Source organism: Juglans microcarpa x Juglans regia, chromosome 2D, assembly GCF_004785595.1.
Source record: "Juglans microcarpa x Juglans regia isolate MS1-56 chromosome 2D, Jm3101_v1.0, whole genome shotgun sequence".
NCBI lineage: Eukaryota > Viridiplantae > Streptophyta > Magnoliopsida > Fagales > Juglandaceae > Juglans > Juglans microcarpa x Juglans regia.
The window spans coordinates 8,352,590-8,369,560 of NC_054596.1; the positions used below are offsets into that span (position 1 = coordinate 8,352,590).

A 16,971-nucleotide genomic window follows, 5' to 3' on the forward strand; every position below is an offset into this window, starting at 1 on the left:
ATAATCATTCTAAATATAGACATCAGAAAATAACTACTTAAACATGCTACTCCCCAATGGAAATCATCCTCAATCATTTTTCTGCATATTACATTTTCATGCACCCAATTGAAACAGGGCATAAAGATATGTTGGCACAACGTTAAAATTAAGACCATATAAATTAAGTTGTATAAACGAAGTCACAAAAACCAGAGACACAGAGAGAGAGAGAGACACACACACAACACTGGACAGAATACTAGAGTCCACAGAAAAAGTATCGGAGGAATGAGCAGATAAGGGAGGACACACAAGCAAATGCAAATGCAAATGCAAATGCAATATTGTCTTTCAGGCCTTTGTCTTTGTCGATTCAAACCACCTAGAGCAAGGGCCCCCCCTCTCGAACCAAAATTGCAGTGGTCGAGAAGGGTATTGTATTGTGTAGTATTAAGACAAAAGTGGTTTAAGCACGATTTTAAATATCTTTAAGATGAACGGTACCTAACCCGAACTGTCTGGCTGGCTTCAAATGAGGCGGGAAGAACCCACATGTAATTTGTATACAAAGACGGTATACAACTGTCGACAATATTATTAATACATAATTAACAAACTTAACTACCTTAACTAGTCACTCCCAAAACACAAACCCAACATCAACAGCAAAAAATCCCAAATACACGAAAAATGAAAAGACAGACAGAGAGGGAGAGAGGTTTTTACTGATCGAGTGCATTTGGGCCGGTACAATAGCTAACCACATGGTTCCAAACCCACTGAACCAAGAACCGCCGCCTGATCCCGTTCATATTAAACGTAGTGCCATCCTCGCCGTTGAAGAGCTGACCGGTGTAGGACCCACCGCCGCCGGTACCGTATATCCCCTCGCACAGGTCTGCAATCTCCACCGGGAAGCTAGGATCCTGCCCGGCGTACCAGGCGTTCACCAAAGGATTCGTCGCCAGCTCCGCGATCTCGTGCGCGATCACGCTAATCATCCCGTCCACCCCTACGTCGCCGTTCGGTGACTTCAACGGTTTCAGCCCAGGGATATAATTCGGTACGGCGAAGGGGTACGCGCACACACCCGGGCACAGCTTCGCCGAGTTCCCAACCCATGCGTAAGGCAGCGTGTACCCCACAATGGACGGGAACGTGAAATAGTGGAAGCCACACACTTGTCCGCAGAAATCCTGGATGTACACGTCAGCAGATGTGAGCAAAAGGTAGAGCCCACTCTGCGGATTTAAGGGCAAGGGTTTCGACTTGGCCCTAACGGCGCTCTTGATCACCGACTGAATGGACAGGCGCGTGAGTGATTTCCCGTGCGAGTAAAACCGGTCGTTTTTCTCGGCGCCGAGACGCACCGTACGGGAAATGTTGGCGCCGGTCTGGTCCGTATAGAGCTGTACCGTCTTCCACCAGCCGGAGACTGAGGGGTGCTTGGAATCGACGGCAGAGATGGAGTTGATGAACTCGCGGATGATCTTCTTCTGGTTCCTCTCCCAAGTGCCATACCAGATTGTGTGGACGGTAATGTTGGCGGTGAGCACCGGTCCCATGTGGTACTTTAAGCGGACGAACTCGGATGAGCCCTCGAACTTTTTGGAGTCTCCGAAGACTAAATCATGGGCGTTGGTCTTGTTGTGAGGCCATGGGCGCCACCCGATCACCGGGCTGATAAAGAAGAGTGTGGTTACAAGGGTGAGGGGGAGGAGCGCCGGATACCGGCGAAGACAACCCAGGCGCATGTTAGTGAGAATGAGTGACCTGATTTCAGTACAAAATGTGAAGTGAAGGGAAGCAGAGTCATATATAGTAGGAGATTATAGAGGGGAATTACTGTCCGGTGACAGGTGTACCTCTAATTTTTTTTTTTCTCATAATATATTTTACTGAAAAATTCTTTTCATCAATTTTTTTTTTTAAGCAATTCTTTCCATCACTTACTATTTATTACTCTACATCTATATTTTATAAAAAATATTTTTATACTCTTTGAAAAATATCTCACACTCTATAAAAAAAAATTATAAATATTAAAATGTAGAGTGAATAATACCTAAAATTCATTTTTATAAAAATATCCTATTTTACGTCAATTCACAACATTGTAAGCGAAATTGTATATAAATCATTTCTTTTTTGTGAAATTTGTCTTGAAAAAAACTGGAGGCATTGATTTGAGGATAGTGGAGGACAGGTGTCAAGTGGATCTTAAAGTAGGGAAGGGCGGGACCTACGCAATTGGGAGAGTATATACCGTGCAGGTTGGGAGAAGAGAGGGATGATGATCAGGATGATGGTTGTCCTCATCTGGTCAAATCCTGTGTTAGTACTTTGCTCGTACAGAGCGGGAAAAGAGTAAGAGGGATAAGTTAGGTGAAGTAGGGTGAGGGGGTTTGGAGTCTTGGACCATGAGTGTACAGTGCGTGGTCCAGACCAAGACACGAACCATGGACTCTAAAATCACTGTCAAGATCAGCTGCTGCTACCTTCTTGGTTTAGGCTGTGCTCTTCGTCATTTACAAATGTGCGTTTTTCTTTTCTTTTCTTTCCTTTCAGCGATGAGAGTTACGCGATATAAACGTAGAATTAAAATTAAATATGCATGAGATAACCTGAAAGCGAACTTTTGGAACCATGTTTACAAATGAGGGTGTTATTTCAGCTAACCAACCCAAAAGAGTTGCTGCTTCCGTGAAGCAACCACTTTTGTCGTAGAAATAAAGCTGAAATAACACTATTCGATACAAAATGGAAACACGAAGGAAACCCCTTGATAACCCTCCTACGAATCTACGATAGGACAATCATCGGCCTAATTTACATGCGCCCTCTTTAATTTACTATTTTTTTTTTTTTGGGAGCTAATAATTTGAAAGGAAAACTCCGTACTCCCTATCTCACTTTATTAGGTTTGAATAAAAAACACCTCTTAACTAATATCATTTTTTATCTTATTATTATTATTATTATAATTTTTTAAAATTTAAAGAAGTCAATGTGAATAATAATCTGCAAAAACGACCTTTCCAATGTGATAAATGGACCAGATGCATGGTTGGAGAAAAGCAAGAACATTGACATTTATTAGCGTATCCAACACAGATACTGTGTGATTTAAAATGTTAAACAAATTGAAAGGTGAGAGGAAAATTCAATCGCATGATGAAGTTCCCATATCTATATGACTAATTATTTAATTAAAATTCCCCCTTTTTTTATAGTGAGGAGTTGGGGCTTTTTTAAAAATAGGTCTCATCTTATCATTTTCATCTCGTCTTATTTTATCTATTTTTTAAACATAATTTAAATATAAATATTTTTAAATTAATCATTACAATTTTTTAAAATTTTTTTAAAAAAATTTTAATATTTTCATAATATTATAATTTTATAATATTTTTTATTAAACTTTTTATCTCTTATTTTCTAAAATTAAAAAATATTCGACTCAAACTATCTCACAAATTAACAAACTATTTTATTATTATTTATAAAATTTTCGTATCATCTCACTTTACAAATTAATTGAGGAAATTCCATTTTAGGCACCGTTAGGATACAAAACACTCTCTAAATCATTTCATTTCATTATTATAATTTTTTTAAAATTTAATTTTTAAAAAAAATAATATTATTATAATAGACAATTTAATTTTTTACAATTTTAAAATAATAATAATATTAAAAAATAATATTCTAATATTATTATATTTTATTCATCTAAAGTAATTCATCTTATTTCATTTAAAATAATAATAACGTTAGATACAAGTCTCAAATAAACAAACCTCATATAAACTTTTTATAAAACAATAGATCTCATTAATAAATAATAATTTTATTACACTTTTTTAAAATAAAATCTATTTTTTTATAAAAATTTATATAAAATTTATCTATTTAAAATTTATACGAATCATTCCTCTTAAAATAAATGAATGAAACGGGTCCTAAAAAAGTGGCGTTCAAATGGCATCTCCAAGATCAAGAAACAGAAGTCGTATCCGGGTCAGGGTGGCAGACACTCGACTTTGGAGTGTTAAACCCAACCTATACCTGTACAAAGTGCTGTTTCCGAAAAATAATTTATACATAATATTTTTTACACTTTACACAATTATATTTTAAATAAAAAATATTTTTATAAAACATATTATAAAAATAACAGTTGCTATCACCTATCATCTTTTTAAAACTTTTTCGACATTTTTGGTATAAAAGTACTAGTATTGAATTATATATTTACATATACATTTATATATTTACATAAAATAACTTTAAATTAGACTATATTCAATTATATATATCTAAAAATTTGTATAGTTATAAATTATATTTCTATAAATGTAAAGATGTATTGTTTATTGTCTAAATCTTATTACACTATTTTTTTCTCTCTCCTCCCCCACTCTTTCACAACACTAATGGAAACAAACTTTTTTTTAAAACATTTCTTTCTTCTTGTTCTCTCTCGACATAAAAGAAAAGAAATTCGAAAGAAAATAATAATTTTAAGAAAAATAATCATAATTATAAAATAATAATATTTTTTTATTATTATTTGTCTCAAAAATGCATAATTCAATGTGTGAATTTTTCTTGATATGTAAAATTAATTTCTAAAATATGTGATTTTATATATGCATATAGAGAAACCAATGTTAATGCTCTAGTAGAGGGTATTTTTTTTTTTTAAGTTTTTCTATTATTGATTGTATATCATACTAATTTTAGTTTTTTTAATTTTATTCTCTCTAAACTAATAAATTTCTTAAGCTCATCATCCATACATTACACATATTTAGTAAGAGCAAAAAATAAAAAAATAAAAAATTATGTATAGTGTGTGGTGTGAAGATGATAAATAGAATTTATTTTTTTAAAGAATTAAATTTATTATTAAAAAATTAATTATTTTATATAAATCTTATATTTATTTATTTATTTTACAAAATAGTATACAGATTTGTAAATTTTATGACGGTAAATGTCATTTTTCTTAAAATTAAAACCATAAAGTGAGATAAATAAATATACTTAAAGTAAACCATATTTATAATAGTTATTGTATATTTAATAAACATTATAAAATCTATTTCATTTATGTATATTTTTAAAACTTGTGATTTAGGGGGATTTTTTTTCAGTGATTAGATTATAAAAATATTTTCAAAGATGTAAACCTATTCATATACTTATCTACAATAATTTTAACACTATGTTTGAAATTATAAAAATGAATAACGATATACAACTCAACTCTTTTTACGACTTTGTACTAAATGAAAATTAATTGTCTAAAGTTTTTGGTTCAAATCGAATAGAAAACTCATACGATTATTATTTTTTACAAAATAATACAATCATATTTTTTTAATTATAAATTGAGTTGTAAATTAGCTATATATATATATTATAATTACCCAAAATTACATAAAGATTTTATATGCATGCTGTGTTGAATGTTGATAAGTAAAGTGCGTTTCTTCATTTCGTTGTCTTGTGAAGTGGGTCTAGTATTTTACAGCTCATTTAAATAGTGAGATAAGATGAAATAATTTTAGATTAATTAAATAAAATATTATTATAATATTATTATTATTTTGAGATTTGAAAAAAATAAATTGTTTATTATATTTTGTATGAAAATTTAAAAAAATTATAATAATGAGATGAAATGAAATAAATTAATTTTTAGAAAGAAATAGAGGTCGGTGACTATTCTTGTTTTACAGTACAAGCCTTATTGTGTATATAAAAATTTAAGTTTTGTTATTTCAAATTTAGTTTTTAGCATTTAAGTTAATTTAACGATTTAAAATAAAGAATTTTGTTACTTACAAATCAATGCATAAATATCACTTACCATATTCTTTCGTATTTAAAAAGTCAGTGCATAAATACATTTCTTACCTTATGTAACAAATTTTGATATCAATAATATGATTAGTATGTCAATAAATAAATTGTAAATACGAGATGGGAAGTGTTGTAAATAGAATTGTAACAAATTTTGATACCAATAATATGTTGAAAAAAATGAAGTTTTAAATGAGTTTTTAAAAAGTAGAAAATTTCTAAAATTATCATTTATATTGAAATATAATAAATACTAATTCCGCTCTACCATTGAGGATTGCATTTCATCCCTCAAGAGGACAAAAAATGAGAGGCGAGAGAGATTCAACTTACTTTTTTTTTTTTTTTTTCATATTTTAAGAAAAGAGATAGATATATGAATTTAATAAAAAATAATTTTATAATAAATTATACAAAATTATGTTTCATTGAAGATTCTTAAGTTGTATTTCCATAGTAAGAGATTTTGAAGTATTCTACGAATAGTAATAAAAAAGTAAAAATATAATATTAAATAATAATAAATAATAATGATAAACTCAGTATTCAAATTAGAGTTTACATTTGGCATTCGTAAATATTTATTTCAAAATTTCAGAATGCAATTCTAATCTAATCACGGAGTAAATTGCGCGACTTCCTAATGATGAGCGACGGACAGTAGCGATCGTACAGCAGAATCGAGAGCGACCGTGTTGGGCCCTCCATGCAAAATACCGGCTGAAGCATGAACAACCAGTGAAGAACTCGAGATGGGTCCCGCAGCTTGACTGCGACGCGCACGAGTCAAGACAACACACGCGTGCGCTGACATGTTTGTCCTGTCTTTTCGCGCTCACGCGCCTAGTATGTGAGACACAACTGCGGAAACTTTGGGGTTTATACGGGAAAAGTGGGTTACATTGCTCAGTCTGCCGGAGCACCGTACTCTCTTGTCTAGGCGCGTGTCTTCACGAGTTCCATGAAATAGAAAAGCAAAAGAATAAAAGGAAGCTCAAATTACATTGCTCACTACTTGTCAACTTAACAAAGATATATTTTATTTAAAAAAAAAACAAAGATATATTTTGATTATACTTTAATTAAATTGCATAAAAAATTATTATAGTGAACTCAATAAAATTATAATATTTTTAACTTTTACTATTTTCATTAGTCAAATCTGTTGAGTCGAAGTTACTAGTCGAATATTATTTTAGAATAAAAAATTCTTTATCCCGTGTGCTATTCGTTTCGTGTGAGCTAGTAACTCCAAAAAATTCTTCTTCAATATCAAAAGTAGTGAAGCGTCCAAATCCCAAACTCAATCACAGAAGGCGGCTAGTCTCCATCAGTCATCATTTTAATAACATGATATCATCTTATTGGAGTACTTCAAGTTCTAGTTCTGCAATATTATTATTAGTTGATGTTAATTTTTTATTTTAAAATCTAATATCAACATTAGACAATTAATGTGTATTTTTTTAATCATGAATAAATATTTAAATTATAATTAGAAATATAAATGAAGAAATATAACTAAATTCTACTTATTGAGACGTAAAATGAAGAAATATAGATAAATAGTTCAAGGTGTCACATTTTTTCAACTAAATGACCTTTTTGTTATATATTTCCTGAGCATTTACGTATAATATATTCAAAGAAAAATCTTACTCATTTTGAATGTTATACATTAGTTACTATTCATTCTATATTTCATATTTGACATTTTTTTTTATAGAATTTGAGATTTTTTTTATAAAATATAAAATATAAAATAGTAAATAATGTTCATGAGTGATAAGAATAATTTTTCTATTTGATTTGATAAGGTGAAATTGTCATTAATTTATAATTGAAATAAAAGGTGACGATCCGTATACCCCTCTCTGCCAAATCCATTGGCTCTGTTTCTGCTATAGTCTATTTAAATGGTCCTACATTTGCTCCAAAACGCAAAGGAGGGAGAAATCCAAGGAGGGCGTGCCATTTGATTTTAAGCTGTCAGTCTACGGATGGATTTTGGAAACAAAAATAATTTATTCAGATATTTATAAAAATAAATTCACGTGATATATTAAATTTATAATTATTTTTATTATAAAATAAATTTAAGATAAAATTCTATCAATTTGTTAATTTATTTTTATAAAATCAATTAGCATTTATTTTTTAGAAATGCAAGACACAGAGGCTAAGGCTTTGTTTGGAAATACAACTCATCTTAACTTATTATTACAACTTTTTTAAATCTTAACACAAAATATAATAAATAATTTAACTTTTTCAAATCCCATAATAATAATAATAATAATAATAATAAATAATATTCTAACAATATTTTATCAACTCAACTCAACTCAACTCACTTCAACATCTAAACACACTCTAAATATTTTCAACTGCTCACTTTATTCAATTCAGATTAGTCTGTACCGATTCAGATGGCAGAGTTTCTGGTAGGTATCTAAAGATTTTAGCTAAAACAATATTCAATATGAACTAGATTCATGAAATGTGCCCATCTCTCTTTGAATTACACAATTAAAGAGCATCTACGTTGTAATTGATTTGAAATGTTCAAAAAGCATACAATCGTTCTGTCTTTCTACTGAGTGTGACTTCAAACCAAATCCAATTTTATTTGTTGGATCAAAACAAGCTGTTGCCTTTAGCAGTCTCTTCCTTGCCTCAATTATGGAACATGGATTGCTATTAATGTAGTGAAATTTTTATATAAACACCTCACACTTCTTCTCCTGATGTAATTCTGTTTAGATCGAAAAAAAAAAAAAGAAAAACGTTGAAGTGAACTCTATCTATGTATAGTTATTTTTATATATTTTTTATGTACTCTATTGATATGATTTGTTAAAATAATTATTTTAAATTAAAAAAAAATCCAATCAATCACATTAATAAAATCTGTAAATAGAATGTAAAATTTTTGTTATTTGATCAAAAAGAATAGCGAAAGTGGATGAGTTTAGCAGTTAGCTTCCTACGAGCATATATAGAGGACTGACAGAAGACTAAAGAGGCCAACACAACTTTGCGAGAATCATTTTACCTCTGCGTCAAGGCCCCCACCACTGTGGAATCTCTCTGTGTCGAGGCCCCCACCGCCGTGTCTCCAGGCCTTGTAAGCGAAGACCTCTCTCGTATTGGTGATGGACAAGTTTAGATGATATGTTGGTTTGGCAAGATAAGGGATCTGAACTTTTTAGTTTCTGCAATGATGATGTCAATTACTTTATTGGAATCAAAGCAGATCTTTATGTTATGCAGACCTAAAAATAAATAAATAAATAAATAAATAAGGGAAAATCAGGAGTCCTTGTTTCCTTGAATTTTGGGTCTCAACCCTCGAAGCCCTTTGAATTTCGTGCCGCATTAATCTCCACAGAAATCCTCGTAGTTGAAAATATCTTCTGCAAATTGATATTGTTGGGTGGTTGATTCCTTTTCTTTACGATGTTCTTTCCGGGGTTGAACCGATTAATTAGTTCAACGACATAATTTCTACATAGGAAAACGCGTCGGTGAAGATAATTAAAGCCTGAGTTGTGGTGTTTATGGTTTAACAAAAAGATAATTACCAGAAATGATGATTGTTGGGGGGCACGAATGACTGAAAAGAGAGAGAGACTACAATCCTGTTTGATGAAAAAGAACCGAAAGAAACTCCTCCAAGTCATGATTTGTAGGTGAAACAAAAGCACACCAATCAAATGATGTGCTTCGACACGGTCGAATTATTACAAAAGATCAACAAATAAAACCTCCCACAATAATCGTTAGAATTGGTATGTGATTGAAAATGATGCTTATCGTGACACTGTTTTTGTTTCTTCTCACCTGATTGGGCCCCTCTCTGTCTCTCTCTCTCTTTCTCTCAGCCTCTGCATGATATTTGCTACACCATGGCATTCTCTTTCTTGTCTTGTACTTAAGCGTGGTTAAAACTTCTTTAACTGAGATTAATTAGTAGCCAGGTTTTTCAGGTTGTTTGATTTTGATGGCTTATGATCAGAATTGGATGTTCTATTTTTGAGCTAGCTTTCTGCATTTTCTACTAATTCATGTATTAAATATAAGACATATTCTGTTAGTTCATGTATTGGGGTTGAGTATCTTGTGCAGCATTGCATCTTTTTTATTATACCCAGTCCGATTTTGCTCTAGAAACATGATTGCAAACAGGTCAATAATTAGATACATGAAATAATTGTGGGAATTTTATCTTTTTCTGACAGTGTTTTGAATCTCTGTTCATTTAAAAAGATCATCCATGGTTCATTAAAACCCAACAGAAAGTGGAATTAACTTGAAGAGAAATACAACTCCATTTGACTCTGAGATACCCAGCCATGAGAGTTTACATATCCAGCCCAACAGGATGATGTGGTAAAGCCCAAGAGAGCTATACGTCAGACTCATAATTTTTTTTAACTTTCTATAAATACATTTAAACTAATTTTAGATGGATTCTACAAAACTCAACTCATATCATCTTAATTCAACGTCTACACGGACCTTAGTGTAGATACTTTAGACTAGACGCAATGACTAGTTCCGACAGCAGGTGGTATTGCAAGGAATATTCATATAGACATTATTAAATACTTTAGTACTCACCCATTATACCTTTTGTCTCTCTAAATTCACTCTTACTCTGAAGAGAAAACTCAAGAGCTTGTCGGTGTCTAAATTCCTGAATAGAGACATCCTATTCTGAAAGTTTCATTCAGTGCGGTTCTTGAACGGTAAAAGAAAAAGAGAGACCACTCAGTTAGGGGTGTAAAAAAAAAAAAGAAAAATAGGTTAAACACCGGTTCGGTCCGGTTTTTAAGTGGTCCAGTGTGGTATCCGTTCTTAAGAGTCAAAATTAGTCCTAAATCAAAATAAACCAAACCGGACCGATATATATTTATAATTTTTTGTATTATATGATAAATTGTTAATTAATATAACTCTAATTTTATTATTTAAGTCTATTAATCTTATAATATAAAACTAATATAAAATGTAATATAACAATAAATTAATCTTATAATTTTTAATATAATATGATGTAACATATCAATTTTAATCTAATAATATAAAATTAATATAATATAAAATTTTAATCTTAAAATAATTATTAATATTAAATTATTAATATAAACTTATTTTTGATATATATAAATGATAAATACATTTTTGGCATAATAAATTATAATATATATATATACTATTTTTGTAAATACATTTTTACACGATCATGTATACTCATATAAAGAGTCTATAACTTATATAGATTATAGTTAAATTTAATACCATACTAATATGTGTTAATTATTATAAAATAATATACTTATACTATAATATAAATAGATTAATAATTTAGTATATGTAAACATTATATTATTATTAACATAGATAATCCGTAAAATTGAAAAAATCAGACCGATTTGAACCGGACCAATTACACCCTTAACCACAGTTGTATGATTGTATCTCAATCTGATAATTTTATTTGATTTATTTCTGATATTAATACCTTCGTCACAAGGAAGGTTTCTGATGGTGATGCAAAATAGGAAGCATATATAAGGGATATATGTTTTTTTTTTTTTTGGCTCCAATATTAAATATAAATTAAATCTCGTGAAATAGGATTGTTCCGAGCTCAAAACTTGGAACAAGGGGTTATTTTAAGCAAAGATTTTCAATTTTATCACAGTAATTCACCTTTCATTATAAGATTGTCAGATTGATGTGTCCCAATCCCAAAGCTAAGAGCATTCACTGGCACAAGAATGTTACCGGCTGTACATTAGAATACGCTTTCTATTTTATTTTTCATCCAAATTCTAACACTTATCCAATGCTTGAAGGTTTGTTTTCGTGAAAGAAAAACTTGAGAGGGATGGGTTTAAAATAATTTTTTACATCAGTCAATAATAATGTGCCATGTAGGCACTTTAAAAAAATACCACAAGAACTCACGTACAACCGATCCGCCTCTTTTTTTCCGAATCTCTCTCCCATTATTTGCACTCAAGCTTTTTTCAGAGAAAAAACCCTCCCCGTGAAGATGAACAAAACAAAAAGAATGCCCACCAATGACTCTTCCTCCGCCAGATCTGTTCCTAAGAAGATCATCTATGAATTCGAATTTGTCTCCTCTCCTATATATCTTGTTCTAGAAACAACAATAACTTTTTAATTGTCTGAATCTGAGCTCTGTATTTCTAACACTTTTTCTTGGGGGTTGATTGCTTATGGTCAGCTTGCATTCCATTTAGGAGTGATAAACGGTCTGGTTGGACCGAACGGACCGACCGTTGAGATTTGGTCCGGTCGGTCTTGGTCCACATTTTAGAGGATCGAAAAGTTTCGGTCCGGTCTACAGTCTAGGGTTTTTCCGAACCGGACCGAAAGAAAAAAAAATATATTATATATATATATTTTTTATATAATAATTGTACAATTAACAATATAAAATTTTAAATATGTTATTAATACTTGTTAATATTCTATAAATTAACAATATTTTATATATATCTTCATCTAACCTATCATTATTAACAGTATAAAATTTTAGATATGTTATTAACACTTGCTAATATTCTATGAATTAACTAATATATAATATCAATTAGTTAATTATATAGTAATTATATAAATTAATAATATAAGTTTCATCTAATTTATTATCATTGACCATATAAAATATTTTTTTATTGAGTTTGTTACTTAATCCACATTAATAAATTACTTAATTTAATTTAGTATTTTAAATAATTTTTTTTATTAATTATTTAAAAAAATTAGGCCAGACCGACTGGACCAGACCTATCGGCGATGGACCGAAAATAGATCAGACCGGACCATTTGCACCCCTAATTCCATTGCCGTTAGTGATGTCTTCATTTTTTCCATATTCCAAAGGTTTCGGTTCTTCTAGTTGGTATTTCTATTTTTATCCCTTGATAACTAGCATGGCAAGGGTTGGCTTTATTTTAACTTTTTTATGTTCGTTATTGATATTAACTCTTGATATTTTATTTTATTTTTCTCTTTTCGTCTTTTTAATTCGACCCAGAGAAAGAGAGATTGAGTTATTGTTTGTGCTTATCTGAGGAACATAATTCTCTGTTGGTTTTTGAACCAGGTATTCATGGGCGCCTGGATTCCAACTTGCATAGTTTCTGGGATGACATCTCCATTTTCATAATTAATATAATTGGAAGGTTTATTGGTGAAGATCAACTTGCTGAGCTATGGAAGGTTCTTGTAAAACAACATTGAGCAATGGTGAATCGGCCAATCATAATTTTTAAATTATTAGGTACAAACCCTGTATCTCGTGGTGGACGTTCCTTTTGTTTTGTTCATCGTCGTGGGGAGGGTTTTTTCTATGAGAAAAGCTTGAATGTAGATGATGGAGGAGGGAAAGAGATTCGGAGGGAGGCAGGGGGATCAGGTGGACGCGAGTTCTTGTGGTGTTTTCCTGTTGTCTACATGACACATTATCATTGGCTAGTGCAAAAAGTTGTTTTAAACCCATCCGGTCCTAACTATTCTCTTCACAATCATTTTCAACTCATCTTATTTCATCTAATCATTACAAATTTTACAAATTTTCACACAAAATAAAATAAAACATTCAATTTTTTCAAATTTTAAAACAGAAATAATATTAAAAAAATATATTTTAATAATATTTTATTCAATTTTCAACTTTACTCTCTATTTATCTGATTTGGAAAAACAAACCAGGCTATTATATCAAAGAAAATGCTATTTTCAGACTCCCATCTATTTGGATGATGCATACATAAAATAAAGATAAATACTCTAGCTACATACAAAGTGATTATACAAAAATAATCACACAAACTGATCTAGTTTGATGTAATCTATCAGATTGTAAAATTACCTTTATTGCTAAACAGATATGACGAATCACATAAAATTACGTTAGTTTGTAAGATTATTTTGTATAATCTCTTTGTGACCCACTACTCTAAAATAAAACTATATCATCTCACTCACGTTTTCCATTTCTTAAAAGGACGAATGGAAAACATCGTAGCAGCAGGAAAGTACCCCGTATTAGTGACACCCCCAGATGAGAAACCAGGTTTTGTAGCTAATAACGATTCGCAAGTTCCTGAAACAAATTTAACAAGTTAAAATACACTTGTTACAGCATCAATTTCCCACATCACGAAATAGATGTTTTTGACGACGAATGACTACTAATTGGAACGTATGACCAAAAAACAATTTTTATGGTATTTAGCATCAAATATAGCAGTAATTAATCATTCAAAAACCTCAATTTAAGAAAAATGAAAAAAAATACCAAAACAAAAAATCCCTCCTTGCACAAGTCTTTCACATAAAAAACAGGTAATGAATTAACCCAACAGCATCATTCAAGCTTGAGGCATGTTCCAAAAAAACTGGGAAACAGAAATTAAGGACATCTAATTAACTAGGTGATTGGAAGTGCGAAACTGTAGTAGTCTACATTCAAGAATCTGCAATGGTAACCTCAACCTCCACACCAGGTTCAATAGTGATAGAGGTGATCTGCTTAACAACATCAGGGGAGCTGAAGAGATCAATTACTCGTTTGTGGACACGAAGCTCAAATCTATCCCAAGTGTTGGTGCCTGTGAACAACAAACCAAACAATTTATAAAATTCTCAATAACAGAAGAATTATGAGATAATAAGACCTAGCTATCATTAGAAATACAATACAAGTTTAAAAAGAAGATAGTTTAGTTTGATTAGTCATTTAATAGTTCAGGTGATAAGGGCCTTGGTCTTGGTGGTATCTGCTCTCTCCAAGTCTAAGGTTCAGATTCTCTAGGGTGCAATCAATTTTTAGGAGCTATCAGGCTCGGGATATTTCCCTTGAATTATCCAAGGTGATTTGTAGGAACCTCCTTGTTGAGAGCCTTTCAACACCTTGGATTAGTTGGGACTTTGTTCTAAGACACCAAGCACCAATAAGGGAAAAAAAAAACTATTACTAAAATTAAAGATGAAGTGATTTAATTGGACCTTCAGTTGTGCGGGCTGCAAGGAGTATTGAGGCTAAAGCTCCAAAATTTGTTCTGAGATCCATTTCCATGAGACTCAAAATTGACGAAACATTTTTTTTACCATCTGAGACACCTTAACCTCAACCACATCCCTACCAAAGTTATTAATTTGAATCTCTCCTTTCTATCTTTTAGTTTGACGTAAACACCCTCACAACCACTCCTCAACGACATCCCTACCCAGGTTATTAATTTGAATCTCTCCTTTCTATCTTTTAGTTTGACGTAAACACCCTTACAACCACTTCCAATATCCGCCCATTCCTCACAAATTTCCAACACCCACTTCATTAAGCTCCTCACAATTTGGGGACTAAGATGAGAATTTTTGGTTTTAGATGAAAGTTTAAAATATTATTTTTAAATATTATTATTTTTTTGGAATTTGAAAAAGTTAAATTGTTTATTATATTTTGTCTAGGAGTTTGGGAAAGTTGTAATGATGAGATGAGATGAGAATTTTGTATCTCATCCCATGCCCCAAACATTAGGTTTGGATCGAAAAACACACTCAACTCATCTCATCATTACAAATTTAATACATTTCCATATAAAATATAATAAATAATTCAATTTTTTCAAATTTCAAAACAATAATAATATTAAAAAATAATATTCTAATAATATTTTATTCAATTTTTATCTTTCATCTCAATTCACCTAACCTTAGGCAACTGATGACAAGACGCATTAAATAAATTATCAAGAAAAACAGGCCAAAGGACCATGCATGCCATAGTGATGGAAACATACAAGTGAGAGAACATAAAAAAAAAAAAAAAACAACAACCACTTAAAGTTATCAAAATGCTTCAAATTCGATAAGATGGGTTTGCCAAATGAATATTGAAAAGTGACCACTAAAATCAGGAATATACTTTTATACAGCCAAACACTTGAATCCCAAGAGCGAAATATGAAAATATACCTTCGCCGCAAGGGGACTTCCTGGTGGTAATGTGCAGAACCTTGGTGGGCATTCTCACTGGTCCCTTAACCCTCAAACGCTTGTCCTTGGCACCACGAACTAAATCCGCACAAACTATCAAGCAAACAAAAATCAAAATTATCAAGCTGATAGATTCCAAGTACTCCAAACATATACGAGACGTAAAAAAAAATGAGCGTCCCATACATGAATTCATCGTAATATGGCATATGGGTCATGTCTGTTTGGAAACGAAAAAAAAAATGATAGCAAAGAACTACGGGGGTACCTTTCTCGAGATTCTTGACGTTCTTGGAGGAGAGGGTGATCCTGATCTTGTGAATCTGCTCCTGGGGTTCATCCACACCCTGCTGCTTCGGCGGCTTCATTGCGTAAGCCATCTTTTCTTGCTTCCGTTCCTGCCAATATCCAATCGCCACAAATGAATAAAAACTGGATCTGAGAGACTTTTTCCCAAACCCAATTACGAAATGAAAATTTAGGAAACGAATGTTACTTTTCTTATTACAAAAACTAAACAAATAGATGAAAAAAAAATCTAAGTTTCAGTGTGATAATACTTACTAGGGGAGCGAAAGAGAGAATAAGACCCTAGCGGAGGTGTGGAGCTCTGGTTGGGGCGGCCGAAGCTACTGACGATTCAATAGGAACCGCAATCTACTGGGGAGTTATATACGTGCGTCCCTCTCCTAGGGTTAGGGTTTTGGGACTTTAAAAAAATAAACAAAGGGGCTTAGTTTGTTTTTGCACACGAGATAGATAAGGCAAGTTGAGATTAAGATTAAAAATTAAATAAAATATTATTAAAATATATATTTTTTAAAATTATTTTTATTTTAAGATTTGAGAATTTTGAATTAGTTATAATATTTTGTATAAATATTTAAAAAAATTGTAATGATTAGATGAGATGAAATTAGATAAGTCGGTAGAAATTATGAAAATAAACAAGGCTTTAGTTGTGTAATGGGCCAGTTTGCTTGTTCAGTGAGTAGCCCAACTAAAAATAGGTTCAGAAAGTCCAGCCCAAAATAACGCTTGAATTATCATTTATGAATTAAAAAAAATGTGATTCAT

The 16,971-nt window shown here is 31.4% G+C and overlaps 2 protein-coding genes across 2 annotated transcripts; both read right to left on the bottom strand.

Moving 5' to 3' along the window:
* Window positions 1-505: 505 nt before the first annotated feature.
* Window positions 506-1,781, bottom strand: LOC121248336 (protein EXORDIUM-like 3). The gene has a single exon (XM_041146782.1). It carries the CDS (start codon window positions 1,734-1,736, stop codon window positions 705-707), a length of 1,032 nt encoding a protein of 343 aa, XP_041002716.1. The 5' UTR covers window positions 1,737-1,781; the 3' UTR covers window positions 506-704.
* A 12,320-nt stretch (window positions 1,782-14,101) lies between these two features.
* Window positions 14,102-16,619, bottom strand: LOC121248384 (40S ribosomal protein S20-2-like). Its single transcript, XM_041146844.1, has 4 exons — window positions 16,459-16,619; window positions 16,163-16,292; window positions 15,874-15,987; window positions 14,102-14,507 (listed from the first exon to the last, which is right to left on the bottom strand). The coding sequence occupies exons 2-4, from the start codon at window positions 16,272-16,274 to the stop codon at window positions 14,365-14,367; spliced, it is 369 nt and encodes a 122-aa protein (XP_041002778.1). The 5' UTR covers window positions 16,275-16,292; window positions 16,459-16,619; the 3' UTR covers window positions 14,102-14,364.
* Window positions 16,620-16,971: the final 352 nt, after the last annotated feature.